This window comes from Physella acuta, unplaced genomic scaffold (genome assembly GCF_028476545.2).
Source record: "Physella acuta isolate Inbredline_101_S28 unplaced genomic scaffold, ASM2847654v3 ptg000306l, whole genome shotgun sequence".
Lineage (NCBI taxonomy): Eukaryota > Metazoa > Mollusca > Gastropoda > Physidae > Physella > Physella acuta.
The window spans coordinates 611,249-630,000 of NW_026731825.1; the positions used below are offsets into that span (position 1 = coordinate 611,249).

Here is an 18,752-nt window from a genome sequence, read left to right on the forward strand (position 1 = left end):
ATTACGCCCCTTCTCTGTTTAAAACGTATCGGTCGCTCAAGATTTTTAGTCCGTGTATTTAAAAACACTTAGTCAAGTCATACTTAATCAAGTCATTAGATAAAGTAGAAAATAAACTATATAAAAAACTTTTTAAAAACCACGTTTTTCATGTGTAGCAACGGACTAAAAAGGAGAAAATAAAATACTTAATTTTAAAAAAAAAAACCCACGTTTTTCTTGTGAACTAAAAAGTAGAAAATAATTTTTTCTTCCGACCCTAGGGGTCGGGCAGATGGGTCGGGAAATTTGATGGTGAACGTACCCACGATTTTTGTCATCAAATGTATGAACAGTCATCACACTACTTATACAGCTCGAGGAAGCACAAAATCTACGAGCAGTCATTGGTAGATCCCCTAGGGTCGGCAGAAAAATTTATTTTCTACTTTTTAGTCCACAAGAAAAACGTGGTTTTTTAAAAAGTTTTTTTTATGTATATCTATGTACCAAAGACAACAGGATAGCTGAAAACTGTGAACCTACACCAGTCTTCATTTGTCGAGTGATGAACAAAGTAATGTAACAGTTGAAAACTGTGAACCTACACCAGTCTTCATATGTCGAATGATGAACAAAGTAATGTAACAGTTGAAAACTGTGAACCTACACCAGTCTTCATTTGTCGAGTGATGAACAAAGTAATGTAACAGTTGAAAACTGTGAACCTACACCAGTCTTCATATGTCGAATGATGAACAAAGTAATGTAACAGTTGAAAACTGTGAACCTACACCAGTCTTCATTTGTCGAGTGATGAACAAAGTAATGTAACAGTTGAAAACTGTGAACCTACACCAGTCTTCATATGTCGAATGATGAACAAAGTAATGTAACAGTTGAAAACTGTGAACCTACACCAGTCTTCATTTGTCGAATGATGAACAAAGTAATGTAACAGTTGAAAACTGTGAACCTACACCAGTCTTCATATGTCGAATGATGAACAAAGTAATGTAACAGTTGAAAACTGTGAACCTACACCAGTCTTCATTTGTCGAGTGATAAACAAAGTAATGTAACAGTTGAAAACTGTGAACCTACACCAGTCTTCATATGTCGAATGATGAACAAAGTAATGTAACAGTTGAAAACTGTGAACCTACACCAGTCTTCATTTGTCGAGTGATGAACAAAGTAATGTAACAGTTGAAAACTGTGAACCTACACCAGTCTTCATATGTCGAATGATGAACAAAGTAATGTAACAGTTGAAAACTGTGAACCTACACCAGTCTTCATATGTCGAGTGATGAACAAAGTAATGTAACAGTTGAAAACTGTGAACCAACACAAGTCTTCATATGTCGAATGATGAACAAAGTAATGTAACAGTTGAAAACTGTGAACCTACACCAGTCTTCATATGTCGAATGATGAACAAAGTAATGTAACAGTTGAAAACTGTGAACCTACACCAGTCTTCATATGTCGAATGATGAACAAAGTAATGTAACAGTTGAAAACTGTGAACCTACACCAGTCTTCATATGTCGAATGATGAACAAAGTAATGTAACAGTTGAAAACTGTGAACCTACACCAGTCTTCATATGTCGAATGATGAACAAAGTAATGTAACAGTTGAAAACTGTGAACCTACACCAGTCTTCATATGTCGAATGATGAACAAAGTAATGTAACAGTTGAAAACTGTGAACCTACACCAGTCTTCATATGTCGAATGATGAACAAAGTAATGTAACAGTTGAAAACTGTGAACCTACACCAGTCTTCATATGTCGAATGATGAACAAAGTAATGTAACAGTTGAAAACTGTGAACCTACACCAGTCTTCATATGTCGAATGATGAACAAAGTAATGTAACAGTTGAAAACTGTGAACCTACACCAGTCTTCATATGTCGAATGATGAACAAAGTAATGTAACAGTTGAAAACTGTGAACCTACACCAGTCTTCATTTGTCGAATGATGAACAAAGTAATGTAACAGTTGAAAACTGTGAACCTACACCAGTCTTCATTTGTCGAATGAAGAACAAAGTAATGTAACAGTTGAAAACTGTGAACCTACACCAGTCTTCATTTGTCGAATGATGAACAAAGTAATGTAACAGTTGTAAACTGTGAACCTACACCAGTCTTCATTTGTCGAGTGATGAACAAAGTAATGTAACAGTTGAAAACTGTGAACCTACACCAGTCTTCATTTGTCGAATGATGAACAAAGTAATGTAACAGTTGAAAACTGTGAACCTACACCAGTCTTCATATGTCGAATGATGAACAAAGTAATGTAACAGTTGAAAACTGTGAACCTACACCAGTCTTCATATGTCGAATGATGAACAAAGTAATGTAACAGTTGAAAACTGTGAACCTACACCAGTCTTCATATGTCGAATGATGAACAAAGTAATGTAACAGTTGAAAACTGTGAACCTACACCAGTCTTCATATGTCGAATGATGAACAAAGTAATGTAACAGTTGAAAACTGTGAACCTACACCAGTCTTCATATGTCGAATGATGAACAAAGTAATGTAACAGTTGAAAACTGTGAACCTACACCAGTCTTCATATGTCGAATGATGAACAAAGTAATGTAACAGTTGAAAACTGTGAACCTACACCAGTCTTCATATGTCGAATGATGAACAAAGTAATGTAACAGTTGAAAACTGTGAACCTACACCAGTCTTCATATGTCGAATGATGAACAAAGTAATGTAACAGTTGAAAACTGTGAACCTACACCAGTCTTCATTTGTCGAATGATGAACAAAGTAATGTAACAGTTGAAAACTGTGAACCTACACCAGTCTTCATATGTCGAATGATGAACAAAGTAATGTAACAGTTGAAAACTGTGAACCTACACCAGTCTTCATATGTCGAATGATGAACAAAGTAATGTAACAGTTGAAAACTGTGAACCTACACCAGTCTTCATATGTCGAATGATGAACAAAGTAATGTAACAGTTGAAAACTGTGAACCTACACCAGTCTTCATATGTCGAATGATGAACAAAGTAATGTAACAGTTGAAAACTGTGAACCTACACCAGTCTTCATATGTCGAATGATGAACAAAGTAATGTAACAGTTGAAAACTGTGAACCTACACCAGTCTTCATATGTCAAATGATGAACAAAGTAATGTAACAGTTGAAAACTGTGAACCTACACCAGTCTTCATATGTCGAATGATGAACAAAGTAATGTAACAGTTGAAAACTGTGAACCTACACCAGTCTTCATATGTCGAATGATGAACAAAGTAATGTAACAGTTGAAAACTGTGAACCTACACCAGTCTTCATTTGTCGAATGATGAACAAAGTAATGTAACAGTTGAAAACTGTGAACCTACACCAGTCTTCATTTGTCGAATGATTAACAAAGTAATGTAACAGTTGAAAACTGTGAACCTACACCAGTCTTCATTTGTCGAATGATGAACAAGGTAATGTAACAGTTGAAAACTGTGAACCTACACCAGTCTTCATTTGTCGAGTGATGAACAAAGTAATGTAACAGTTGAAAACTGTGAACCTACACCAGTCTTCATTTGTCGAATGTTGAACAAAGTAATGTAACAGTTGAAAACTGTGAACCTACACCAGTCTTCATATGTCGAATGATGAACAAAGTAATGTAACAGTTGAAAACTGTGAACCTACACCAGTCTTCATATGTCGAATGATGAACAAAGTAATGTAACAGTTGAAAACTGTGAACCTACACCAGTCTTCATATGTCGAATGATGAACAAAGTAATGTAACAGTTGAAAACTGTGAACCTACACCAGTCTTCATATGTCGAATGATGAACAAAGTAATGTAACAGTTGAAAACTGTGAACCTACACCAGTCTTCATATGTCGAATGATGAACAAAGTAATGTAACAGTTGAAAACTGTGAACCTACACCAGTCTTCATATGTCGAATGATGAACAAAGTAATGTAACAGTTGAAAACTGTGAACCTACACCAATCTTCATATGTCGAATAATGAACAAAGTAATGTAACAGTTGAAAACTGTGAACCAACACCAGTCTTCATTTGTCGAATGATGAACAAAGTAATGTAACAGTTGAAAACTGTGAACCTACACCAGTCTTCATATGTCGAATGATGAACAAAGTAATGTAACAGTTGAAAACTGTGAACCTACACCAGTCTTCATATGTCGAATGATGAACAAAGTAATGTAACAGTTGAAAACTGTGAACCTACACCAGTCTTCATATGTCGAATGATGAACAAAGTAATGTAACAGTTGAAAACTGTGAACCTACACCAGTCTTCATATGTCGAATGATGAACAAAGTAATGTAACAGTTGAAAACTGTGAACCTACACCAGTCTTCATATGTCGAATGATGAACAAAGTAATGTAACAGTTGAAAACTGTGAACCTACACCAGTCTTCATATGTCGAATGATGAACAAAGTAATGTAACAGTTGAAAACTGTGAACCTACACCAGTCTTCATTTGTCGAATGATGAACAAAGTAATGTAACAGTTGAAAACTGTGAACCTACACCAGTCTTCATTTGTCGAATGATGAACAAAGTAATGTAACAGTTAAAAACTGTGAACCTACACCAGTCTTCATTTGTCGAATGATGAACAAAGTAATGTAACAGTTGAAAACTGTGAACCTACACCAGTCTTCATTTGTCGAGTGATGAACAAAGTAATGTAACAGTTGAAAACTGTGAACCTACACCAGTCTTCATATGTCGAATGATGAACAAAGTAATGTAACAGTTGAAAACTGTGAACCTACACCAGTCTTCATATGTCGAATGATGAACAAAGTAATGTAACAGTTGAAAACTGTGAACCTACACCAGTCTTCATATGTCGAATGATGAACAAAGTAATGTAACAGTTGAAAACTGTGAACCTACACCGGTCTTCATATGTCGAATGATGAACAAAGTAATGTAACAGTTGAAAACTGTGAACCTACACCAGTCTTCATATGTCGAATGATGAACAAAGTAATGTAACAGTTGAAAACTGTGAACCAACACCAGTCTTCATTTGTCGAATGATGAACAAAGTAATGTAACAGTTGAAAACTGTGAACCTACACCAGTCTTCATTTGTCGAATGATGAACAAAGTAATGTAACAGTTGAAAACTGTGAACCTACACCAGTCTTCATATGTCGAATGATGAACAAAGTAATGTAACAGTTGAAAACTGTGAACCAACACCAGTCTTCATTTGTCGAATGATGAACAAAGTAATGTAACAGTTGAAAACTGTGAACCTACACCAGTTTTCATATGTCGAATGATGAACAAAGTAATGTAACAGTTGAAAACTGTGAACCAACACCAGTCTTCATTTGTCGAATGATGAACAAAGTAATGTAACAGTTGAAAACTGTGAACCTACACCAGTCTTCATATGTCGAATGATGAACAAAGTAATGCAACAGTTGAAAACTGTAAACCTACACCAGTCTTCATATGTTGAATGATGAACAAAGTAATGTAACAGTTGAAAACTGTGAACCTACACCAGTCTTCATATGTCGAATGATGAACAAAGTAATGTAACAGTTGAAAACTGTGAACCTACACCAGTCTTCATATGTCGAATGATGAACAAAGTAATGTAACAGTTGAAAACTGTGAACCTACACCAGTCTTCATATGTCGAATGATGAACAAAGTAATGTAACAGTTGAAAACTGTGAACCTACACCAGTCTTCATATGTCGAATGATGAACAAAGTAATGTAACAGTTGAAAACTGTGAACCTACACCAGTCTTCATATGTCGAATGATGAACAAAGTAATGTAACAGTTGAAAACTGTGAACCTACACCAGTCTTCATATGTCGAATGATGAACAAAGTAATGTAACAGTTGAAAACTGTGAACCAACACCAGTCTTCATATGTCGAATGATGAACAAAGTAATGTAACAGTTGAAAACTGTGAACCTACACCAGTCTTCATATGTCGAATGATGAACAAAGTAATGTAACAGTTGAAAACTGTGAACCAACACCAGTCTTCATTTGTCGAATGATGAACAAAGTAATGTAACAGGGACGCCGCTGAGGCAACGTCGAGGCTGGCTGATAAAGATTACAAGTTACCTATCCATCTCCTATTCATAACCCTAAGCTTTACCTATCCTTCACCATTTGTATTCATTATATATATTCTATCCTCAGCTTTGCCATGCGCCGCATATAACTAAGTCAAGCCAGGAAAAATCAAAACATTACAATATGTGTATCTCATTTATATATAGCAGAGATCATATAAGAATAAAAAAAATTAATGTGATATATCGCGATAAAATGGAAAAGACTTAAGTTTACCGAAATTGACTGTCTTTGAAGTTGTATACATGCGCATTGTGTCAATTGAGAAGATGTAGTGTAGTTTATGTAAGAGTTGTTGGTTAGATAAAAAATTACTCAACCAATTAGAAGTGTTTGAGACATAATTACGCGTGTCATGTTAGTTAATGTTTTAAAACAATGTATTTAAAAGTTCATATAAGTACCAATTTTAAAGTAAATACTTTGTTAATTAAAAAATAAAGTTGAAACAGTTATGATCAAATTGAAATTTTGATGATGAAACGACCCCATGTTTTTGTGAAAGTAAAAGTAAAGTAAAGTTTCCCTTTCAAACCTGAAAAGAGATAGTGTGATCAGTATGCCCAGCCGCCTTTCCTTTCTCTATCATTAGGTACCCATCAGGGTTGTTCGGACTCAGGGACGGTCTACTAAATTTAACCCGGATTACGGGTTAGCAGTCCAGCTCTCTACCACTAGACCACTCCGTCCCCATGTTTTTGTGAAACCGTTTTATTATATGTAAACTAATAAGCTAGTGTATACAAGTATTAAATAAAGTGACTTTTTAGCCATTAGAAATAAAGAGATAACAGCTACATAGTGCAGTGCGTGTATGGTACAATCACCTTAACACAGTCCCCTTAAATACATTCATAAGTATTACTTCGTAATGTTGAGTACACAATTCAGTTTTATAAGCAGCCATTATTTCCTTACCAAATCTGTCAATTTCGAAATTACATCATTTCCGATCCAAAAGTCTCCAGATGTTGAACCAAATCCATTTTTATAATCGTTCCAAGTTCTTGTAAAGTTCACATCACCTTTGATACGTCTCTGTAAGAAGTAATGACAATGATAAAATAAAGTTTTAAGCAATTTGATTTCATTGATTCCAAAGAATAATTATGTTTATAGAAATGAAAATATTTAAGAATTAAATAAAGTTTATGTATAAAATAACGGCAGTGGTAAACATACGTAAGTTGATTTGATTTATAAGTAAATCCCAAATTGTATACATACAACACACACATATTTTTATCCCAGAACAATCTTCAAAATAAATTCACTCTAAACATTATCGTTGTCTATCATTTTATATATTATATCTCACCTGTCATCTTTTTGGTGGTAATAGACTGGATTATGAGAAGAGCCACTGAGGATAAGCCAAGAGGGATTGTTTGGGAACTTACCAACCACCTAGAGGACTGTGACTTTGCTGATGACTTGGCTTTACTTTCACATGCCCAAAAAGACATCCAAGCGAAAACCACAAGAATAGAGCAAATTGCCAAAGGCGTTGGGCTAAAGATAAACTCCGGAAAAACCAAGGTAATGAAAATAAAAACCAAAAGTGCTCTCAAGACCTTTGCGAATGGAGTAGAGCTGGAGGAGGTCGAAGACTTTAAGTACCTCGGCAGCTATATATCAGCAAATGGCAGCATGGAGAAAGAAATTGCCACCAGAATAGCAATGGCAGCACAAGCTTTCAACAGACTCGCTAAGATCTGGAAATCATCCTCACTGCAGCAGAGAACTAAAATAAGGATCTATAAGTCAAATGTACGTTCTGTACTCCTCTATGCTGCAGAGTCATGGAAACTAAACAAGAAAGGAGAGAGCCGACTCAGAGGCTTTGAAAGAAGATCTCTCCAACGCATCCTCAGGATAAAGTGGGACGACAAAGTCCCGAACAAGGAAATATGGCGAAGGACAGGATTAAACGACATTGTCTCAGAAGTTCGAACGAGGAGATGGAGATGGCTGGGTCATGTCCTACGCATGAGCAAAAAAAGACTCCCCAACATGGCGCTGAAGTGGAACCCATCCGGAAAGAGGAATAGAGGAAGACCACTGGGAACATGGAGGAGGGAGATGGAAGAAGAAGTACAGGCTACTGGCAAAACCTGGCATGAACTAAAGTGGCTCGCCCAGGACAGGGTGGAATGGCGGAGATTTGTTGCTGCCCTATACTCCACAGGGAGTGATGAGGATTAAGTAAGTAAGTAAACATTATCGTTGTCTATCATTTTATATTATTCATGTGTTTTCAATGGTATAAATACAACAAAACTGTTAGAAAAAAAATGTAGGAAAAAAGCTAAATTGGTAAATGTCTAAGAATGTTTTAAATGACAAAATAACAAAACCTGTATAATAATCCATCCTCCACCGTCTGTCTTGTTATCACACAATGTTCTGTTAACATCTACTCCAGTAAACGTCAAGTCCACTAAAATACGATCGTTCATTTTGGTACATTTTAACTGGAGAAAAAAGTTGCATATTTGTATTTATTATTAGTTCAAACGAAATTAATTGAAAACAAATGTGTTTATTCAAAGCACTAGATACCTAAACGTCCACGAAGAATATATACATACTCATGCATATGTGAATACTTATATACATATAGGTATGTTTGTGCGTGTTTATGTATGAATAAATATCACTATATTCACATAAATATATGTAAGAATGTGTTAAAAATGTTTGCCAAAGTTAGTCAATTTAATATCTCGTTTATTTTACTAAACATGGTCGAGACAAGGAACTACTTTATAAAAATGTGCGCTCGTGGCACAGCTTCAGCTTTAGAGAAAAGTGGTGATGTTACGTATTTTAATGGTCCTAGGACCTTTGACCACAGGTGCTTTGACCATAGGGGGTTTGACCATAGGGGGTTTGACCACAGCGGACCTTTGACCATAGGGGCTTTGACCATAGGGGGTTTGACCACAGCGGAGCTTTGACCATAGCGGTGCTTTGACCATAGGGGGTTTGATCATAGGGGGTTTGACCATAGGGGGTTTGACCACAGGTGTTTTCTCAGCAGAGGGTCTTTGATCACAGGTGGTCTATCAACGGGTGTTTGATCACAGGTGGTCTATCAACGGGTGTTTGATCACAGGTGGTCTATCAACGGGTGTTTGATCACAAGCGCTGCGTCCGGCTTTGATCATTGGGTCTTTGATCTCAGGTGTTTTGACCACATAGGGTCTTTGATCTTAGGTGGTTTGTCCAATGCTGTCCATATATGGTAAGGATTTATTTTAAAAGCTGCTAAATTATATTTAAAATTTCGACACGATGTAATAATATGTTAAATCATCATGTATAAATACAAGTCATCTAAACTACTCTATGTCAAAACCATGGAGAATCTTGGAGAGTATAGCACGTCGAAAAAAGGTAAAAGAACTTTGTTGTATCGTGGCCACGAGTTTTGGTTACACAGAGAACGCCAGGAAGGGTCACGCGTTTGGCGGTGTACGAAGAATCGCACTTGTAAGTGCAAAGCTTCATTAGTTGCACAAGATGTTATGATTATAGCGGAGAAGAATCCTCAACATTCACACGAAGGAAACATTAGCTATGGTTTGGTAAAACGAGCTGTTGGCAAGTTTTGTATCATTTTTTTATCCTTTATATATGCTATGTATTTTCAAGTACATCTACATTATTTATTTGTGAAACTTGTTATATGTCGCATTATTTGTGTTTCATTTATATTTAAAATAAATCTATGAGGCCTAGCACCAGCCTTTATGTGGAGACTAAAATATAGATCTTGGCTTTTTTTAAATACATGTTAATTTCTATTAACGTTCTATCAGGAAACATGTATAAAATCGTGTTAATTGTATCACACCTATGATCAAAGCCGGACACAGCGCTTGTGATCAAACACCAGTTGATAGACCACCTGTGATTAATGACCCTCTGCTGAGAAAACACCTGTGGTCAAACCTCCTATGGTCAAACCCCCTATGATCAAACCCCCTATGGTCAAAGCACCGCTATGATCAAAGGCCCGCTGTGGTCAAACACCCTATGTTCAAAGCCCCTATGGTCAAAGGTCCGCTGTGGTCAAACCCCCTATGGTCAAACCCTCTATGGTCAAAGCACCTGTGGTCGAAGGTCCGCGCACCATTTTAATGACATTCTATTAAATCCAAGTTTTATAAACAGTTATTGATTTAGCAATCTTCTTTTTTAAAAAATTACCAGCTAACATTTGTCAGAATTGTATCTGAATACATAAAAAAATTAAAAAATTAATAACAAACATTTTCGTTTTCATACATTTGACGCAACTAAGCATTGTATTGATGTAAGTCTAATTCGAAAACATGCCATGCCTACTTAAAATACTTTAAATTTAAACTTCTTGGGAACAGTGTCATATGTAATGGCTGAACTGGAAAATGCCAAATTGGGAGTAAGCGGAGTAAGATGTTAAACAAATTATACAAAAAAAATTACGTGTTCACTTTCGTTAAGCACAGGGCCAATAATTCCATGTAATCTTTTGACTTGGACACCAATTTGATCTGATTTTGTAATCAGGTTTTGAATGGTTTTGTTCATCTCTTCCATACTGGCGTGTATATCGATGTCAGTATTGTTTAGTAGTGATACAGCTGTTTTTAAATCATTCAGTGTCTTTGACTGTGTCTCTGTCAGTAATTTGTTGCTTTCACCCAGTTGTTGAATGCTTAGATTTTGACGTTGTTCCAATATCGCTGTGCTATTTTGAATCATTTCTTTAGTCAAAGTTAGTAAAACGTTTTTGTAATCTTGCAAGATTTTTGTTAGAGTTTCACTTTCATTTGATTTTTGAGACAAACTCTGAACATCGAAAGACACATTAACCACACTGTAGTTCAGTTTCTCCAGTTGCTTTTGTAAAACACTGTATAGACTTGTAACATTTTGTACCGACCTAATTTGTATTTGAAGTTTTGTATTATTTGCTTCTATCTGTTGATTTGATTTTAGTAAGTTTTCAGTTAAGTTGTATTTAAAATGCGTGAGCTCTTGATTTGTGCTATTTAAGGTGTTCAATCTGTTAACAACGTTGTTCATTTGATTTTCAAGTCTCTGAATTATAGATCCTTGGGCAGATAACAAGCTGTTTAATCTACTTTCCATCGCATTGGTAAGGTTAACTAAGGTTTCATCACTCTTCTCCTTAGTTAATTCTGTTTTATGATAACTAAGGTTAGAATGTTTGTCATCTGTTAAAAACTGTAAATTCATCTTCAAGTTAGCACTGTTTAACAGATTAGAATATTTAAATGTTTTTAGAAACTCAGACATTCTATCAATTGTTTTATCAAACTCTGGAGTTTTAGCCTCTAAGGACATCAACATCAGCGGCTTACGATTTTCTTGGACAACAGGTTTTGTTTTATTCTCTTTCTTCTCAATGAGACCCCTTCTATTTGTGTAATACACATCACATCCAAACACTGTACTAAAACAATCTGAAGGTTTTGTAAACGACACAGTCAACTCTCCAAACACCTTTGAAAACTTTCCATCAACTTTTGATACAGCTACATTATAATCTCGAACTCTTGAATCTGATTCTGATACAGACGCCAGCATAATCTTTCCCTCTAATTCACTGATCCTATAGACTGACATGTTGACAAGAGCTGAGATTTCATTATCTTCTCTTGTGTTCTCCACACAATGTAACTTGGCACAGAATAAATCTCTACCCTCTATATAGTATTCTCTTTCCAATGAAATGTCAAGTCCTGAAAATATATATATGTAACTAGGGTAAGTTACTAAAGACTATGGATTCATACTATTGATAAGAACGCATTACAGTCTGATGCAACGATGTGGATTGATGGCGATCGCAAAGCTGCGGCGCAGTATGACAGGCTGATGCAACTAGTGGAAACTATTGCATATACGAGGGGATATAATGAGACGGTGAACTGTAGATACGGACAGTTGAGAACGGGACAGTTGAGAACAGTCGTGGAAGCCGAACGGTGTAGACGTATTGTGTTAGTTGTGTTAGAATAGGAAGGATGGACACGTGCATTCTGTTATGTGAGGACTAGTGAGGACAGTGGGGGTCAGTTGGTTCATTGTAATATTGTGGAACATTGATGCGTTGTTATGTGGAACATTTCTTTTGATTCATGTAATAAAGAGATCAATGTAAACCTGCATTTCCGAGTATCTATATTGTGGTCGATGTTGTGTGCTGGTCAAAGGTAGCACGAGTAAATACACTCGGTAATACTTGGCTCTGTCAGCAGTGAAATCGGTAACATTTGGCACTACAAGCAAATAGACTCGGTAACATTTGGCGTTGTCGAGCAGAAGAATTCAAATAGGCTCGGTAACATTTGGCGCTGCGAGCAGAAGAATTCAACTAGACCAGCCGCTTTAGGCACCCATAATCAACCTAGTTAATAACTGTGTTTCGTGTGTGTGAATTCGGACATTCAGGAACTGGGAAAAGTATTCTCACATACACGGTAGGAAAGGTCTTTTTTTTTACTCAAAGAATTAAAATTAGAATGTCTAATCTGGACGAGAAGCAGACCCATATTGTGGTCCTGCCCAGAGAGTCCCACATCAACAAATTTTACGGGGACGGTGATCCAACCTTAACCAACAGGTTCAGTGAAGAGGTCAGGGCTGCCTGGGCCTCGAGATACATGTCACCAGAGGAAAGATTAAGATTGTTGATGGGCAGTATAGGAGAGACGGTTAGGGCAGAGGTCAAATGCCACGATAAAACCATCCAAACAGATCCAGATAAGGTGCTAGATCTAATTGAGGAGACCTTTGGGGAGAGACGGTCGGGATCGCAACTGCTATCGGGGTTCGTAGGCTTAAAGCAGAGACTGGCGGAGAGTGTGATGGAATATTCACACCGAATGAACAGGGCCTTTGATGCGGTAAAGGGCAAAACACCCGACATCGATGTGCGCCTACTGAGGGACCATTTCATCGAGGGGCTAGCAACCCCTATTTTAAGGAGAGATTTGAAAGAAGAGGTCTACAAAGACCCACAGTTGACCTTCCTTCAGGTCAGGAACTCAGCGATCCGCAGGTCCGAGGATGAGGACCAATCGAACTGTTCGGTAGACAAAGTCTCTGTGCCGGAACAGAAACAATCCCCACCCACAGGGACCGGTACGATGGAAACCATGATGGCTCAACTGTTGGCTCACCTGGATAAGGTTGACCAAAGATTGGAGAGGTTAGAAAGCAGGTCAACAGCAGAGAATCAGGGCAAAAACGGGACAAAATATAAACAGGTTGGACAGCCGCGGCCGGCCGGTCCATCACTCCAGTGGACAGCTGACGGTCGACCAATCTGCCTGTCCTGCTCACAACCCGGACATATGGCACGGTACTGTCAGGGAAACGGTCGTCCTCTGTAAGGCAGGGTCAGGCTACAGAGGGGCGAGGTTATAGCCCAAGAAACAAAATGATCGGAGTCTGTCCCGAAATGATGATTACGATCGCGGTGAAGGCAATTGTGGATACAGGCTCCCAGGTGACGACAATTACGGAACAATTTTACACCAAATGGATGAAAGGAAAAGACCATAGTTTAAGGTCTGACACATGCATGCGCCTAACGGCAGCTAATGGATTAACCATTCCATACTGTGGTTATTTTCTGGCGGATGTCGTGGTGGAGGGACATAGGTTGAAGCAGGTTGGGGTGTTCGTTACGAAACACAACCTAGAGACAAATGTGTCAAATATACCTTGCCTGTTGGGCATGAATATTCTTGGCCAGTTGCCAGAATTTCTTACAAATATTGTCGGATCGACCACACCAGGTCGGGGATCCAAGTTGGCCAGGTTTGCCAAGACCAGAGGAAGGATATCAGTCCCGGCAAACACGGTCAAGGCAATCACATTACAAATTGGTGATAGAAGCGTGAATGGTGATGTGATGATAGAACCATGTGGCGCCGCACTGAGGGCAGGCGTCGTGTTACTGCGGACATACACATCAGCGGAAAATGGACTGGTTCAAGGATTAGTGGCAAATGTATTGGATGAGGAAATTTTTATACCGCCTAACACTCTGGTAGGAGTACCACAGAACGTCGAGGTACAAAAGTCGGCACAGTGCATCGAACTGATCAATACCAGCAGTAATGAAGTAACAATTAGGTCGGTCAATGTGACGGCCGAGGTGAAGAAAGAGGATGGCCGATCATATACATTCCCGGAAACTGAGGACCCAAAATTAAATAAATTACTGAATAAGTACAGGGATATATTCGCCTCGTACGAGGGTGATTTGGGTTACACGGAAGTAATAAAACACCAGATACCCTTACTGCAAGACAAGCCGGTGGCGCAACCTTATCGAAGATTACCACCAAGCCATTACTCTGCGGTGAAAGCACACCTGAACGATCTACTAAAAAAGGGAATTATTACAACCAGCACAAGTCCGTATGCGGCACCGATAGTAGTGGTAAAAAAGAAGTCAGGGGAGATAAGACTGTGTTGTGATTACCGGAAATTGAACAATATCACGAGAAGGGATGCATTCCCCTTGCCTCGTATTGATGAATGTCTTGATGCGTTGGGAGGAGCAAGATTTTTTTCTACCTTGGATTTGGCTAGTGGCTACCACCAAGTGGCCATGCACCCCAACGATCAACATAAGACTGCATTTATTTCTCCACTAGGACTGTACGAGTGGACCCGTATGCCGTTTGGTCTAACTAATGCACCTGCTACATTCCAGCGAGTAATGCAGAGTGCTATGAGTGACTTTCTATTTCAAATAATGTTGGTGTACTTGGATGATATACTAGTTTACTCAAAAACTTGGGAGGACCATCTAGAAAGATTAGAACAAGTGTTTCTCCGTCTTAGAGAGATAGGAGTAAAGCTGAACCCAGACAAATGCGGCTTCGGTCTGAAATCGGTACGTTTTTTGGGTTATGTGATTTCGTCGGATGGCATCGCCACTGACCCAGATAAAATTGCAGCTGTTAAAGAATGGAAACAGCCAACAACCACAGTAGAGGTCAGATCATTCTTGGGCTTTGCTTCCTATTATAGAAAATTTGTACCTGGTTTTGCAAAAATTGCCGCACCGCTGCATGACTTGGTAAACAAAATGACAAAGAAACACAGTAAGGAGAAAAAGAAAGGTAAAACACAACTGATAGGGGAATTATGGACTGAGGAATGCCTGAACTCGTTTAAGCTACTGAAAAAGGCTTTGACAGAGACGCCGATATTAGGATACGCAGACTTTGACAAACCATTTCGGCTAGAAATTGACGCCAGCTCTAAAGGTCTGGGAGCTGTGCTATCACAACAACAGGAGCAAGGTTTCAGGGTTATTGCGTATGCCAGTCGGGCTCTGAAGGATTCAGAGAAGAACATGACAAATTACAGCGCCATGAAACTAGAACTTTTGACATTGAAATGGGCTGTGACTGAAAAATTCAGGGACTATCTATTAGGTGCTAAATGTGTGGTATACACTGACAATAACCCCCTGAGTCACCTACAGACAGCAAAGTTGGGATCCATCGAACAGCGATGGGCAGCAGAATTGGCACTCTTTGACCTGGAGATAAAATATCGCCCAGGGCGGTCCAATGGCAATGCGGACGCTTTATCAAGGAATCCTTACGAGAGACCGGGCGATGAGGAAGAAACGCTGACAGGAATATGTGAGGTCAGAGCGTCAACAGATATCCCTCACGGGGTGCAAGTGATGCAAAACGGGCAGACTGTGGTGGAACACACACCCACAGAGCCCCGAAATATGGACATCAGTGATTTTAATTGCCTTAATCACAAAGAGATAAGAGATGCCCAGAGAACGGATAGTGGCTTACAGCCGCTGTTGAAATACGTCCAGGAACAAAAATTCCCAAGAAGAAGGGAAAGAGAACAGTTTGATAGAGAAACAAAGAAACTACTGAGTCAGTGGGAACGTCTCAGTATAAAGGATGGTGTTCTCATGCGGAGAATTCATGACCAAATAGACGAGACAATACACCAGGTGGTGGTGCCTGGACAGTTACGAGAAGAAGTGCTAAAGTTGGCACATGACAGGGCGGGACACCAGGGTCAGGACAGGACGCACAAAATATTACGACGGAGGTGCTACTGGCCCAATATGGAGATGGAGGTCAAACGCCATTGTTAGGCTTGTGTTAGGTGTCAGCATGCGAAAATGCCAGTTGTCAAAATGAGACAGCCATCAGGACACCTACTGGCGACAAAACCACTAGAGATTGTGGCTATGGACTTTACGTCGTTGGAGCAATCATCGGATGGGACGGAACATGTGTTGGTGATGACTGACGTATTCACCAAATGGACTGTCGCGGTGCCCACACGAGATCAGACGGCCAAAACAGTGGCAAAGGTCTTAATAGAACACTGGTTCACCAAATATGGCATACCAATACAATTACACTCTGACCAAGGAAGGGCCTTCGAGTCAGAAGTAATTAACCAACTGTGCAGCCACTACGGGATCAACAAATCTAGAACAACCACATATAATCCTAAAGGAAACGGACAGTGCGAGCGGTTCAACCGCAGCATGCATGATTTGCTGCGTACTCTAGAACCTGAACAGAAAAAACGTTGGCCTGATTTTCTCCCAGAGTTGGTATATCTATACAACTGCACCCCCCATGCCATAACCGGTTTTTCGCCACACATGTTATTGTTCGGACGGGAGGCTCGACTCCCTCTTGACTTGTTCCTAGGAAAAAAGGAAAGTATGACTGGCTCATACACCGCACTGGAATATGTGAATGATCATATGAGACGAATAAGAGAAATGTACAGGGTAGTACAAGGAAGACTAGAACATGAAGCACAGCGAAGAGAACCGCGGGTACAGACAAAAGACCCGCCACTCCAACTGAACGACAAAGTATTACTGCGTAGCCACCCATTAGGCAGAAACAAAATCCACGACCGCTGGGGACAGGAGATATGGCAAGTCGTGGAGATGCCTAAAGTAGCAGGTGGCCCCTTTAAAATAAGACCCACCAATCACACCAAACCGGATCGGTGGGCGAATACTGCTCAATTAAAGAAATATTGGCATAGTCAAGAAGAGCATTTACACACAAAGAAACCTAAGACAATTAGGGAACCGGAAACTACAACGGAAATTCTCATACCCATCCCGGAACCATGTCATCATCAACAGCACAACAGCGATACACAAGTGGAGGATAACGGCAACAATGAGAATCCCGGTCCTCCCAGAAGCAGAGAGACATTAGAACAGCAGATAAGTGGTCCGCGGAGAAGTTTGAGAAACAGAAAGAATACGAAGTTTTTCGTCAGCAACCATCAGTTCTTTCGTGGTCGCGCTGGGATGAGAACAGACTGTTCAAAAGCTATCAAAGTGAACTGGTGAAGACACCAAACGAAAAAAGGCGGAGGCGGATGTGAATTCTAGAACTGACTGTGTGTCTGAGGAATATGATGTAGACACATTTGATATGTTAAATAGGGATAACTGTCAATCTTTTACGAATGTGACGACATTGACAGTGAGTGGAACAATAAATTTTTTTACGGCGGTGCGTTTGACATTGAAGGAGTGCACCTGCCAAGCGTTGTTTGTGGTTGAAAACACACAAAAAAAGGCGGGGGTGGATGTTACTAGGGTAAGTTACTAAAGACTATGGATTCATACTATTGATAAGAACGCATTACAGTCTGATGCAACGATGTGGATTGATGGCGATCGCAAAGCTGCGGCGCAGTATGACAGGCTGATGCAACTAGTGGAAACTATTGCATATACGAGGGGATATAATGAGACGGTGAACTGTAGATACGGACAGTTGAGAACGGGACAGTTGAGAACAGTCGTGGAAGCCGAACGGTGTAGACGTATTGTGTTAGTTGTGTTAGAATAGGAAGGATGGACACGTGCATTCTGTTATGTGAGGACTAGTGAGGACAGTGGGGGTCAGTTGGTTCATTGTAATATTGTGGAACATTGATGCGTTGTTATGTGGAACATTTCTTTTGATTCATGTAATAAAGAGATCAATGTAAACCTGCATTTCCGAGTATCTATATTGTGGTCGATGTTGTGTGCTGGTCAAAGGTAGCACGAGTAAATACACTCGGTAATACTTGGCTCTGTCAGCAGTGAAATCGGTAACATTTGGCACTACAAGCAAATAGACTCGGTAACATTTGGCGTTGTCGAGCAGAAGAATTCAAATAGGCTCGGTAACATATATAAGTATTTTATAAAAACTTGTAAGCATAAAATATGGCTAAGTTTGCTTTAAATTAAGAAACAAAAAGCAGTAATATTCCTCCAATTACCATTATGTCTATGTGTTTGTTTGAAAAGAGTTTATTATCATCGTAAGTTATTTTTTATATAAGTTTTAAATAAACATGTATCCCATTGTTAAAGCATTTATGTTGTTTTAATTCCAGTAGACAAAAGATCGATCACACACAGATGTTCTACACTGCTTCTCAGCACTGTGAGACAGCTTAACATTTCTGCCAGCTTGAGACAAAAAATATTTCTGGCAACATAAGACTAGTCTGCCTATATTGTAACGTTTAAACGGTCACACCACGT

At 39.0% G+C, this 18,752-nt stretch overlaps 1 protein-coding gene across 2 annotated transcripts in view; it reads right to left on the reverse strand.

Annotated features, from left to right (window-relative positions):
- LOC131939979 (angiopoietin-2-like) overlaps positions 1-18,752 on the reverse strand; it is a 71,203-nt gene that overhangs the window by 43,714 nt on the left and 8,737 nt on the right. The window contains exons 2-4 of one of the 2 annotated variants that reach the window (XM_059298507.1): positions 10,622-11,904; positions 8,506-8,622; positions 7,067-7,186 (exon numbers count right to left, since the gene is read on the reverse strand). In XM_059298507.1, coding sequence (XP_059154490.1) covers positions 7,067-7,186; positions 8,506-8,622; positions 10,622-11,904 — 1,520 coding nt within the window. The remainder of the gene's footprint in view (positions 1-7,066; positions 7,187-8,505; positions 8,623-10,621; positions 11,905-18,752) is intronic. The other variant, XM_059298505.1, reaches the window with a different exon arrangement.